Below are 13,980 nucleotides of genomic sequence, written 5' to 3'. Positions count from 1 at the left end.
ATCTTTAAAAGAGGATTAGACAAACTCATGGATAATATGGCTGCCAAGGGGCTACTAGTTATGCTAGCTATTGTGCTACCTCCAAAGTCAGACATGATATGCCTCCCAAAACCAGTTGCTGGAAATCATGGGGGTGGGGTGGGGGAGAGACACTGCTGTCACACTGAAATCCAGCTTGTGGGCTTCCTATGGGGCACCTGGTTGACCACATTGAGAGCAGAATGCTGAAATAGATGGGCTTTTCACCTGTTCACCTGATCCAGCAGTGCCCTTTTTATGTGCTTATGTTCTTATAAATTTAGCAGAAATAATAAAGGAACAGAAGGAGAGTCAGGCCAATGGTGAATCTAGTCCAGCATCCTATTCTCACAGTAGCTTCAACGTAAAGAAAAGTGGACAAAAAGGGTTCCAATAACATCTTGTTTAGGCAGAAGATACTGTGCCTCAGGGCAGTGGGGATGGACTATATTAACCATTGGTGGTTCTCTTCTTTTCTTTCCTCACTGATAATTTTTGTGAAGATGGGAAAAGGTGCCAATCAGTTATTGGGACAAAGAGCAACTCTTTGGTTGTTCAAGAGGCAAGAGGAGGGGAAAAATATTGTGCTTACTGGGTGACCTTTGACTCCAGGGGGTCCTTCTCTGCCAAAGGGACCCTAAAAGGAAAATGATTATATTACTGTGACATGAGAGTGAACAGATGGACAGTAAAAGTGGATCCTGCAAGCTGTTACAAAATCACATACTACCTGGCTGGAAGGATAAACACTGACCATGCACTTTTCAGTGAAGATCTCACTGTGTTTTTTACACTTGAACATGTAGCTTGTTATCACCAATCTTGTTTGCACACCTGTTTGGATATGAGGACTGTTTATATTGATATATATGATTGAATTAGGATGGATGGATTATCCTTATTGTTAATGTGAGCTGACGCTGCTTTTAAATTTCTATTTTATTTGCACTGAAGAAAAAAAGTTTGTTTCAAAGGATCGTCATGCAGCAAGACATCTGGAGGATTGTGTCCCAGGTCTCTAAGGAAGGTATGGCCCACTCACCTGTAATCCCCTGAGTCCTTTGGGCCCATGCCTCCCTTCCAAGCCTTGCGGACCCTAAAAAGAGTGAAAGGAAGTCCCAGATGTGGTACAAGACCAGAGGAAGGGTATGCAAAAGAAAGAGAGAGAAAGAAATTGTTGATTAGTTCCTCCATTCATGCACTTTTTGATTCTTTTCAAAAATGATTTGGAAGCTTCTCATTCATTTTCTTTATCCCTATAAATTTTAATTCCCCACAGACTTCAACGGGAAACCCACTCACACTTCTGCTGCCTGTAACTTTGGTGTTTTCTATCCCAATAGCATAAAAAATTCAAATATTTAACTGCTACATCACCTGCCAATTTTCAGGCAGATTAGAAAGACCAGTGCAAAGGAATTGGAAGGGAAGCACACCTGTATCAGCAAAGAAAGAGTTCCCCCATTTTAGCAATTTTTTAAAAAAGCACAGATCCTACAATCTTTCCGCTGTTTTCAATGTGAGACTCAGCTGCTCTTCTGCTCCTTATAACTTCTATGTTTTGCATCCTTTTGGTGTGGAATTTTCAGGTACCTCACTACTCCTGCCAAATTTCAGATAGATCAGATAGAAAATGACCCTCATATTATAGACAAAATGTAAATGGCAGACAGACAACTTGCTATCTTTACCCTTTCACTAGCTGAGTTCTGTACATATCAAGATACAAGAAAAGGGCTGTAATGCCCTCCCTAACAGTACAAATTAAAACTGATGCTATTGCTGAACTTTCCTGTTTCCTCAGTTCAAATCCTGACTCATACAGCCTGAGGTCCATAGGTCAGTAGCAGAGCAAATATTTTGCTTGCAGAAAAGAACCAGGTTCAAACCCAAGAAAGGTTGGGGAAAGACTTCTGTCTGAAATGCCAGAGAGCTGTTGCCAGACAGTGTAGGTCAATGGTCTGTCTCAGGATAAGGGAGATTTCCCTGTGCCCTGTTTGCCTTTTCCTTGGTTGATGTATGGAGATTTGGCAGCTCAGGTGCACAGGCAAGAAAAAAAGGCAGTGACTTTACAGAACAGGGAAAGGAATGGAGCAAAGACATTCAATTTGAATAGGAGTGAGCCAGTAGGCAGAACTGTTGTTGTTGTTGTTGTTGTTGTTGTTGTTGTATTTATATCCTGTTCCCTCCCCTGACAAGCGACTCAGGATGGTTTACACACACACACACACACACACACACACACACACACACACACACGTCCAGTAGCACATTAGAGACCAACATAGTTTGTTCTTGGTATGAGGTAAGGTGCTACTGGACAATTTTATATATATATATATATATATATATATATATATATATATATATATATACACACACCGTGTTTCTCATATTATAAGACATGTCTTATATATTTTTTCCTCAAAAATACACACTATGGCTTATTTTCAAGGGATGTCTTATTTTTTTTCCTCCTCCTGCCGCGGCCGGCATTGCTGCTGCTCCTATCACTATGTCTTATTTCCAAGGTATGGCTTATATTCCTTGAATGCTTAAAAATCCTGCTATGGCTTATTTTATGGGTATGTCTTAAAATATGAGAAACAGGGTATATATATATATATATATATATATGGGACCCAGGTGGCACATGACCTGGAAGCTATACGCCGGCTCCCTCGGCCAATAATGCGAGATGAGCGCGCAACCCCAGAGTCGGTCACGACTGGACCTAATGGTCAGGGGTCCCTTTACCTTTACCTATATATATATATATATATATATATATATATATATATATATGTGTATATATATGTATATATATATATCTACTGCGTCAGACCAACACGGCTACCTACCTGAAGCTAAAATAGAAACAGCTAAACAAACAAATACATATACACATACATCATTAAAAAACAATTAAACATTAATAGAATATATAGCCACTCACAGGTCCTGTTATCAGAACCCAATGCATTCTCAGAAAATTGTTTGTTAGGCAAGCATTAACTTAATGAGTCAACAATTTCCATTGATTCCTATGGAGAAATTTCTAATGCTTTCCAAACCATGGAGTTTTGACCTCAATATGACCTGAAGGTGATGGGGAAATCCTCTGAAACTTCATAAGAGGCAAACAAGGAAGGATAAACCTTATTTTTTTCTGATCTCTCTCCTTTCTTCCCCCCACTCCCACCATAGTTTCTGGCAAAATGGCTGCTGCAGACCAGCAAAACACAGAAGTAAGGCTTGTTTAAAGCTGCTTATTTGTTTACAAAACTACACACAGGTCCAGCTGTTTGGATATCTGTATCGGCAGTATGCATAGTAAGATTTGGGTACTACCGTAATTCCTTGTGTTTGGATAAGTAAATGTTCATATATTGAGTGTTTACACCTCGGTTTACGAATTTTCAGTTTACGAACACCGCGGACCCATCTGGAAAGGATTAATTCACTTTCTATTACTTTCAATGGGAAAGTAAGCTTCAGTTTATGGATGCTTCAGTTTATGAACAGACTTCCGGAACCAATTACACCCATGCTTCAGGTTAAGTACGCTTCAGGTTGAGTACTCCGCGGACCCGTCTGGAACGGATTAATCCACTTTCCATTACTTTCAATGGAAAAGTTCGTTTCAGTTTATGAATGCTTCAGTTTAAGTACTCCGCGGACCATCTGGAACAGATTAATCCACTTTCCATTACTTTCAATGGGAAAGTTCGCTTCAGTTTATGAACGCTTCAGTTTATGAACAGACTTCCAGAACCAATTGTGTTCATAAACCGAGGAACCACTGTACAAATCATTACAATAAAAATGTTGCCAGCCTCCCGTTTTGGATTTAGTTAAAACCCAAATGGTGCTGTTGTAAATCACTTGCTGACCAAGGGCAATTCTACAAGCTGTCTATCTAGCACAAAGCCATGTTGATGGAAAGCTCTTTGTAAGGGTGGCTTTGCCAACAGAACAAAATGGGGAACCTATAAGCTTCCAGGTGGTATGGGATGATGGGGAGTTGCAGTCCAGCATTAGCTGGAGGACCGCAGTTTTCCCAAGCCTGCATTGGAAAAGAAAGAGAACAATTTCAAGGAGGATGAGGCTTCAGGAAGCAGGTTTTGGGAGACCATTAAGTGAAAAGCAAATCATCAATGATTTAGTTCATGATTAAGTATTTTTCTTTCTGAAGAAACAGAACAGAACACAAGGGAGCAAGGTGTACAGTATTTTGCTTTTTCTGCCTCAGGAAACCAACACCCCTTGGGCATCTCAGCTCTGTTGCCATAGCAATTCCAGAAATGAGTACATACCTGAGGGCCTGGCGGGCCTGGCAGGCCTGAAGGCCCCGCTTCTCCCTGAAGGGGACAAAAAAAAAATCAACAACAACTTTCTCTCACACACAGTCACATTATAATACAGGGGCGTACCCAGGATCAAAACTAGGGTGGGGGCCAAAAGAGAGGGGAAGAGAGAGGGAAGGAAGGAAGGAAGGAAGGAAGGAAGGAAGGAAGGAAGGAAGGGGTGTGTGTGTTCATGTGTGTGTGTGTGTGTGTGTGTGTGTGTGAGAGAGAGAGAGAGAGAGAGAGAGAGAGAGAGAGAGAGAGAAGGAAGGAAGGAAGGAAGGAAGGAAGGAAGGAAGGAAGGAAGGAAGGAAGGAAGGGGTGTGTGTGTGTGTGTGTGTGTGTGTGTGAGAGAGAGAGAGAGAGAGAGAGAGAGAGAGAGAGAGAGAGAGAGAGAGAAGGAAGGAAGGAAGGAAGGAAGGAAGGAAGGAAGGAAGGAAGGAAGGAAGGAAGGAAGGTGTGTGTGTGTGTGTGTGTGTGTGAGAGAGAGAGAGAGAGAGAGAGAGAGAGAGAGAGAGAGAGAGAGAGAGAGAGAGAGAAGGAAAGAAGCGGTGGGTGAGAGAGAGAGAAGGAAGGAGCTCCCGTCCGCCCCGCCCCCCAGCTCAGGCTGCTCCTTCCCCCTCCCATGTTCCTGTCGCTGGCTGCAGCCGCGGAGGGGACAAAAACAGCCCGATTTCAGGCTGCTTCTTGCCCCACATTCCTGTTGCTGGCTGCAGCTGCGGAGGGGGTAGAAACAGCCCGATTTTCATAACCCGCAGCGACTTTTCCCCTTCAGTTTTCAGAGGGAAAAAGGGCGGGTTATGGTCCGTAAAATATGGTAATTTTTTTTTGCTTCTAGAGGGGGGCAGCTGCCCCCCTTCCCCTCACTGGGTACGCCCATGTTATAATACATAGATATATATACTTTTAGGTTGAGTAACCTTCTCTTGACGGGAGTGAGGTGTTCATCCTTAAACCTTTTAAACCAGGGATGGGGATCCTGTGCCCCCTCCCCTATTATTGGTGGACTACCAAGTCATCCCTGGCCATCAGCCATGCTGACTGGGACTACTGGGAGTTGGGAGTCCAACCACAACTGAAGGGGCCAGTTTCTGCACCCGACCCCTCTTCTTACATGAAAATATTTCACAGCCCGTTTCCTTTTTCAGAGGACAGCACCAGTTGTATTGATATTTTTCAACATTTGCAGAGTGCTGGTTGCTTCTTTAGAATCCAAGAACTGGTAAGCAGAGCTGAAACTATGTTCTGGTTTCATTGCTTTTAACAAAGAAATCTAGTCGTGGATATTCAACACGTACAGAGAGAGGGAGAGGGGGGGGAGGAGTTATGAATGTTTTTGCAATGTGCCAAAGGGAAGATGAACTTAGGCAACTTAGGTTGCAGATCAGGAGTGGAGAAACTTAATGGTTTATTAACACTTGTCAAAATGTGGGATCGGAGTGAAGAAGCAGCGGAGGAGGATTGGAAGAAATTTAAAAGCTATTTGAAAAATAAACACGTAAGAGATTGATCAAGTGGTGGTGAGGGAGATACAAGGATGTTGTAGATTATACAAGGGTTTGAAAATAAATATCGTTAGAAGATAGGGAAATTAGATTTAAGATGAAAGATATAGTTGAGTGTTTTAAGGATAAGGAAAAATAGATATAAATATTATGGTAATATTAATGCTAATTTAGAATTCATGTAAGATATAGAATTTACTAAACATGAATTGTAATGAAGCGTAGCAGGAGGAGGACGAGGAAGTCATTAGATTAGAAATAAGGTTATAAAAATAAGAAGTTTTTGAATTTTGTATATTTTTTCTATTTTGTGTGTGTTTTGTTTTTTGTATGTTGTATTCTTTTTGTATTATTGTTTGTGCTTACTATGTCTAGTATTTTTGTATGTATAAAATTCTTAATAAATATATTTAATAAAAAACAAAATAAAATGTGGAATTTTTAATTGGACGCAGTAATGCTTCTGAATACCAGCTTCTGGAAAGCAGAGGAGGGGAAAGTGCTCTTGTGCTCAGGTCCTGTTTGCAAGTCTACCACTGAGAAATATGGTTGTGGACTATGAGAACAGGATGCTGGGCTAGATGGCTCATTGGCCTGGTCCGGCATGTTGTTCTTCTGTTAATCTTGCATCAAATTATCCCCGCCCACCTCCCTCCTGACTTCTGTTCAAATAATTTCTCTGAGGATGGAATTTTGCATTTGCACCCCTCAATATTCCCAGAACACTTACCTGAGAGCCATTAACTCCTCGCACTCCAGTCAGTCCTGGTTGCCCCAGCTCACCCTATAAACACCAACACAGATAAGGTGACTGAATTTGTTGTTGTGCAATAAAAAAATATTTATTGACAGGCGATATCTGACTGTAAATATCTCCTGAAGCAAAATCTGAGGCAAATTTGGAGGACTCTGCTAAAGGGAAACTTTGTGGGGAGCCTTTTTTTTACATGTATGAAATGAAACAAAAGAAAAAGCATTAACATACAGTTATGAGGAGCATTGTTCTCATGTTCTGAAACAATGCTGGACCCCATGATGAAAGCAGAGAAAGGCCTGAGGCAAGGCTAGGCAAAGGTTAGTGGACTGGAGATAGCTCTGAGTGAGCAATTTGCTCCAACAAAGTTTAGGAGGAAACGGAACCTTTTATGCCTCTGTCTCCATACTTCCTACCTGCTACCTTGAGGGACATCTTTGAGAGGAGAAAATGTTAAGGAGTAAATCCTATGCAAATCCAGAGTTCAGTCCCTAAGTGTCAGGGACTGGGCAGAGAAGAAATGGTGGAAACCGCCTCCCCATCCTGACCCTTCCAGAAGGAGGAAGAGGAAGACAGTGTAGATTTACAACAGGGATTTGAGGGAGGTAGCAGCTCAGAGGCAGATGAGGAGAAAAGCTGGGAAATCATGGGAGACCCGGGACAACACCCAGCTGACACGTTGTCATTAGAAAGCATTCCAGACCCTCCATCTCCCAGAACCCAGAGAGCCTTAAAAGTAGGAGAGCAAAGAGCTCAAAGACAGAAACTTTTCTGTGTCTTTATACTTTCCTGGGCAACCAGCTGGGAGCTGCTGGCAGCATCCTGACACTAAGATGCTTGGATGGCACCTTGTATGCCTCCTTACGGCTCCTCCTGCAGCTAAGATGGTGCCAAACGTATTGCTCTGCTTTCCATTGGACCACATCAATGAGACCAAGAGGGGGTATTGCCGTCTGGGCAGCCCAGGACCTCCATACACACCGCCCAAGCTTGCCATTTTGGTGCTGCTAAAGTATACAGGAGGCAGCAATTACGAGTTACTGGTCTCTGCAGCCACAGCATGCACTTTGATTCTCCAACAGTTTGACTTCACTCCTGGAGGCACGCTCCATTGTTTCTTGTGACAGAATGATGTCAACAACTCCATACTCCCTTCTCCAAGCTCCACCCCCTTGAGACAACTTCAGAGCCTTCAAGGGCCAACCCTCTGGCCCAAATAGAGACACTCCTCCTGCATTCCACTGATTCTCAAAAGTGCTGGATTGGCAATGTGCAGTGGGACTTTTCCTCATAAGGGATCTTCTCTGTCCTCTTGATCATATAGGTCATCCTTTTATGGATCTTTTCAAATTCTACAGTATCCTTTTTGAAGTGAGGTGATGAGGTGACTATACACAGTGTAGTCCCACCATAGCATAGCTGCCAAGTTTTCCCTTTTCTCGCGAGGAAGCCTATTCAGCATAAGGGAAAATCCCTGTAAAAAAGGGATAACTTGGCAGCTATGCACCATAGATTTGTATAAAGGCATTATAGCTGCAGTTTTATTTTCAATTACTTTCCTAATGATCTCTAGCATGGGATTTGCTTATTTTACAGCTGCCCAAAGCTCTTAAGTTCTTCCCACATTTGCCCTCTATAAAGTGATGTTCAAGGAGAGTCCTAATGGACGATCTGAACTACAGACTGGTTACTATCATGGCTTCTTCTGAAGAATCCTGGAAACTGCTAGACAATATTTGTATCCTTCACAAAATTACAGTTACGAGAATTCCTCAAGGAGAGTAATTTATTATCCAACCAGTACTTAAATCTGTATTGTAGATATTCTCGGAGTCTGGAAATTGGGTTAGATAATTTTTTCAACCCCCCTCATTACTCAACAGTCCCATCATGATTTTAACCACAGGAAACTCAAACTCATGGCAAACAAGACTATTACGGTATGAGTACAAAACTGACATGTGGCCACCCTGAAGTAATGAGATTAACAAAGAAAGCTCTAACACTAATTGAAATGGAGAAGAAAGAGGAAGGAAGTAGAGCCTGAGAGAAAAACAACTAACAAGTAATTAGTCAAGAAGGAAACAGTGAGGGAGGAAAGCTTGCTGTTCCATCTATCACCCCCACTTGTTTGGGTAACTTATTAGAAGCATTGTTGCTTTATTTTGACATTTTACAGTTTAATGGAAAAGACTGGGGCTGGGGACAGGATGAGCATAAGAGGCATTTTACAAGTGACTAAAGAAAATGTGAAATTATTACCACAGGCCCTGCAGGTCCTGAACAGCCCATGGAGCCGGCATCTCCCTACAGCAGGATAAAATGTTTAAATTAGACACTACCTTCCTAAACAACAACTTCCCTCTGAGCTTTGACTTCTTCAGTCTTATGAAGAACGTAGGAAGCTGTGTTATACAGTGTCAGAACATTGGTCCATCTAGCTGAGTATTGTCTACACTGACTGGCAGAGGCTCTCTAAGATTCAAGGTAGGGAATATTTCCCATCCCTACCTGGAGGTGCCAGGGATTGAACCTGGGACCTTCTGTGTGCAATGCAGATGTTCTGCTACTGAGTTACAGGCCTTCTCTCTCTAGCTTGAGCCAGTACAACCAGTAGCGGGAGTTATAGTCCAGCAACATCTGGAGGGTCACAGCATTCTGTAGTAGAGGATGGACCCATAGCCTGATATTTTTATAGTTAGCAAAACCAAAACACATCATGCAGAATAAGAGTGACTATGCCTATACGCATAAATTAATTTTTGCTAGTGCATAATTTTGATTCCTTTAATATAGATCCTCTCTGATACATTATAAATTAAGTTGCATTTTGATGCAGGTTCATACATTTTTATGTTTTGTATATGTTTTGTTTTTGTTTTTCTCATGAGTTAAAAAAATATCAATGCACATTGTTTAGAGATATTTATTTACTCATTATCCTACTTAAAATGTGGAATGATGATGATTAGTAGTTACTGGATTATGAATTGGGAGTTTGGTATTGTTTGCTTATGTTGCCTTTTGCTGGGATTCAAAAACTAGCTGGAGATTTCTGTTGAATTATGAAGGGATACATAGATAAAATTAAAATAATATAATATAATATAATATAATATACACAGCTCTTATCCCTATTAAGTATCTTGGCAGAAAGGCAGATTGGAAAGCTTGAAAACACATTAAAAACAAAAGAAATCCAAACTTCATCAAGCCATTGCAAGAGCAAACTCAGTCAGGGTTGCAGACTGCTGCAAAATGAAAGCAATGTTCTTGTCAATGGAAAACCAACTAACACTAAGGCCTGTACCACAGAAAGCCAGGGTTCCCAGATCCTGGACTAGGATCTGGGAAAGCATGGTTCTAATCCCCACTCACTCACGAAGCTCACTTGGTGACTTTGGGCCAGCCCCAAACTCTTAGTCTAACCTACCTCACAGGGTTGTTGTGAGAATAAAATAGAGAGGGGGAAAGCTTGGATACCACCTTGAGATCCTTGAAGGCAAGGTGGGATATAAGTCAAATTTAAAAAAACAGGCAAATGAGGGAAAGTGATATCAGTACATATTGCTTAGAATTAATAGGGACTGCAAAAAAAAAAATCATGCCTAGAACAGAGGACTAAAGGAGCAGAGCAGGAACCACTCACCTTTGGCCCAGGGAGACCCTGAAAACCATGAAGACCTTTAGGACCCATCAAACCCTGTAAGACAAACCTCTATAATGTCATGTAATAATATTTGGAGGTGATGTTATTTATTGATGATAATGATACTGAAGCAGAGGCGTAGGAAGGTGAGGTGGTACCCGGTGTGAAAAATTTCTTGCCACCCGCGCCCCCACATTGATTTATTTTTATTTTTTTGCCGGCAAAAATGGTTTTACGTTATTTCATATATTTAAATCTACAGGATGGATTGCGCTTTGGCTTGTGTCATTTTATTTATATTTATTGTTTGTTTATTTAATAAAATTTATTTTTAAAAACCTGCAAAGTGGTTTACCAAAACAAAAAACAAACAAACACCACAGCAGTAAAATCAAGAAAAATTTGCTGCATGCAGGGGGCGGGGCGAAGGCAAGGCAAGGCCTAATCTACTCAGCCTAGTCTCATTTTCTTCACATAGGCTGACTTTCCAGGACCCGGGAAGCCCAGCAGAGGGTAGGGCAGTAGGGTGGTTCATAAAAAACTTTTTTTAAAAATGGCTGTTCCAAAGGCCTTATCTCACTAAACTAGGGATTACGTATATAGCTTTATCTGAAATTTCATGCATATCAGTTAATATCGTGACCCTGCTCCACTGAACTGAAATTTCAGCTTTCATGACATAGGAAAATGGCCAAGTAAACAGCTATTTTCATGGAGGAGGGTCAAGATATTAACTGATATGAATGAAGTTTCATATATAGCTATATAATCCCTATAGCTATATAAGTTTTTTTTTTATGAACTGCCCTAGTAGGGCAGTAACTGTTCCTTGATAATTTGTCACCCCCCTCCATGATGGCACCTGGGGTGACCCACTCCCCCACCCCCCTTTCCTATGCTCGTGCACTGAAGGGAACCTTTTTGAACCCGCGAGTCACACTATCATCTGGACAAAAGCCCAGATCACTATCAGATTCAGGGGTCTTGAGAAAATGCATTTGCTTTGCTAAAGGTTTAGTGAACCATGAGAAGTTGCCCATCCCTGCTGTGAAGATAGATTAAATAGCCAAAGTGATATAGCCAAATTCCTTACCTGGAGCCCGAGAGGTCCAGAAGGTCCGCATTCTCCTTTGACCCCCTGAAAAATGTCATAAAATGAAGGTGGTTCAATGAAGGATACAAACATCTTGCTGCTGGCTTCTGAAGAGTTCCCTTGGAAGAGATCGTTAAACCACTCTAGGAATTGTAGCTCTGTGAGGAGGACAGGGGGTACCCTAACAACTCTCAGCACCCTTAACAAACTATAATTCCCAGCATTCCCTTTTTGGGGAGCCATGAGTGTTTCATGCGGGATGATGCTGGAATAATACAGACAGAGGCATGTTTCAACGGGCCGTATTTAATAATCTCCTTTGATAACTACCTCTCCTTCAAATCAGAACCAGTGAAGGCAGTGAAGGTGCTGTGTGAGTATCTGGAGGCAGTTGGAGGATGGATGGTGGCTAACAGATTGAGGTTGAATCCTGACAAGACAGAAGTACTGTTCTTGGGGGGACAGAGGGTGGGCAGCTTGGGAGTCAGTCTAGGAGACATCATCACAACTGTCCATGGAGGCACAGGTCAATTCTGTGTCCAGGGCAGCTGTCTACCAGCTCAACCTGGTACGCCAACTGAGACCCTACCTGCCTGCAGACTGTCTCCCCAGAGTGGTGAATGCTCTGGTTATCTCCCCGCTTGGACTACTGCAATGTGCTCTATTTTGTTGGGAGTTGCCCAGAGTGGCTGGGGCAACCTGGTCAGATATGTGGTATACGGATAATAAAATGATATGGATGGTGATGATGATGATGATTACAATATATGTCTTACAATATATAAACAAATACATAAAAGGGGGAGGGGAATCTAAAATCGAAACGTATTTTTATGTGGCAGGATTAAAGATCCCACCCACTCAAGGTCACAGATAAGAGGCCTGCCGAGAAGGAAATGCTTTTGCCTGGTACCTATGTAAACTGCTCTGAGATTGATTTATTTTATTTTGTGAACATCAGTATAAAAATATTTTTTTAAATCAATCAAATATGTGTTTATTGTGGATGGGATCTCAACCGCTACACTCACCTTTGCCCCCTTTTCTCCTTTTTCGCCAGGAGGGCCAGGATCTCCCAGAAAACCCTGAAAGAGGCATATACACCTGATTTTATTTGTCCTGCCCAACTTCAAAGGCTCCATAGTGATACATATAAAAAAAGATCACATTATTAAGACACCCTCCGTTATCTCTCTGGATACTGGATGCCGGAGTTCATTCACACATGTGGGATGCACATTGCTCGGTTTCTCAACAGTTAGGCCTGATCTACACATGCAGAACGATGAGGCAGGTGAATCTTGCAGGGAGTGTATGACTTCAGCCTTCTTGTAATGTTGGGATCCCATCCTGTGAAGTATTACTGCCTTTGACCATCAAGGAAAAGCATAGTCTTCATGACTACCGTGTTTCCCCCTTTTTAATACGTAGTCAAAAAGTAAGGCATGGCAGGGTTTTTAATCGTTTGAGAAATGTAAGACATACCCCGAAAATAAGCCATACTTCCGCGACGTGCGGAGCAAGACCACTGAGCGCCCCAGCCAGCTACCCAGCATGGTGGCCACAACAGGAGGAGGAAGCCTGCCGGGTTGGGTCGGTGCCCGGAAGCGGCGGCGGCTGCTGCAGCGCCGATAAAGCGTGCAGCAGTGCCGCACAGAGCACCGAGGGCACAAGCCAGCAGGACCCAGCTCCTGCAATGCCGGCCGTGGCAGGAGGAGGAAGCCTGCCAGGTCGGGTTAGCGCTCAGAAGCGGCGGCGGCTGCAGCGCTGACAAAGCGCGAAGCAGCGCTGCACTGTGTGCATGTCCATCCCTTTCTCTGTGTGCGCACGCATCTCTCTCTCCCTCCCTGTGCGTCTTTCTCTCTCTCTCTCCCCCTTTCTCTGTGTGTGTGTGCGCGCGCGTCTCTCTCTCTCCCCCTACCCGTGCGTCTTTCTCTCTCTCTCCCCTGTATGTTTGTGATCGCGTCTCTCCCCCCCCCGACAGAGAAAAGGTGCCGCGCAGGTTCCTCTTCGGCTTGTCATTCAGCTGCCCCGCCCTCCTCGCCGAGAGCTGATGCCGCTCCTCTCCCCCTCCTTCCCTTTCCCCCTCCCTTCCCTTCTTTCCGTCGGTCTGTCAGTTGGGGTTGCGCGCGCCAGAGGCGCAGGCCCAAGCCCCGTCCCCCTCGCGCTTCCCTCACGAGCGTCTCGGAGCGGGACGGGTCCCGGCCTCCCTCCTCATTCCCCGGCCAGCATGAGAGAGCCTGGGGAGCAGCCTCTATACCTCCGCGCGCACGCACACACACCCGGCCACCGCCGCCTTCGAAGCCATGGGAGATGAGCAGCCTCCCAGTGCTCCCACCCAACCGCAAGTGCTTTGACTGCGACCAGCGCAGTCCCACCTACACCGACATGAAGGTGGGCAGCTTCGTGTATACCTCCTGCTCCGGCATCCTACGAAGTTTAAATCCACCTCACAGAGTGAGGTGTCTGTCTCCTAGGCAGGTGGCCATCCAGCCTCTGCTTAGAAGCCTCCAAGGAAGGAGAGCCCTTGATTCAGGATGGGGAGGAGGGGAAACGGAGAGAATAGAAGAGGCAGAAAATGCACGCGGAAGAGAGCGCCAAGCATCCTGAGCCAG

General features: G+C 43.6%; 1 protein-coding gene across 1 annotated transcript in view; it reads right to left on the bottom strand.

Moving 5' to 3' along the window:
• Window positions 1-13,980, bottom strand: part of COL27A1 (collagen type XXVII alpha 1 chain) — a 111,137-nt gene that overhangs the window by 28,816 nt on the left and 68,341 nt on the right. Inside the window, exons 15-22 of the mRNA XM_088665002.1 lie at window positions 12,397-12,450; window positions 11,366-11,410; window positions 10,273-10,326; window positions 8,886-8,930; window positions 6,600-6,653; window positions 4,335-4,379; window positions 1,061-1,114; window positions 611-655 (exon numbers count right to left, since the gene is read on the bottom strand). Coding sequence (XP_088521128.1) covers window positions 611-655; window positions 1,061-1,114; window positions 4,335-4,379; window positions 6,600-6,653; window positions 8,886-8,930; window positions 10,273-10,326; window positions 11,366-11,410; window positions 12,397-12,450 — 396 coding nt within the window. The remainder of the gene's footprint in view (window positions 1-610; window positions 656-1,060; window positions 1,115-4,334; window positions 4,380-6,599; window positions 6,654-8,885; window positions 8,931-10,272; window positions 10,327-11,365; window positions 11,411-12,396; window positions 12,451-13,980) is intronic.

The sequence above is a fragment of the Zootoca vivipara genome, chromosome Z2 (genome assembly GCF_965207765.1).
Source record: "Zootoca vivipara chromosome Z2, rZooViv2.hap1.1, whole genome shotgun sequence".
NCBI lineage: Eukaryota > Metazoa > Chordata > Lepidosauria > Squamata > Lacertidae > Zootoca > Zootoca vivipara.
This window is presented reverse-complemented; position numbering and strand designations above follow the sequence as displayed.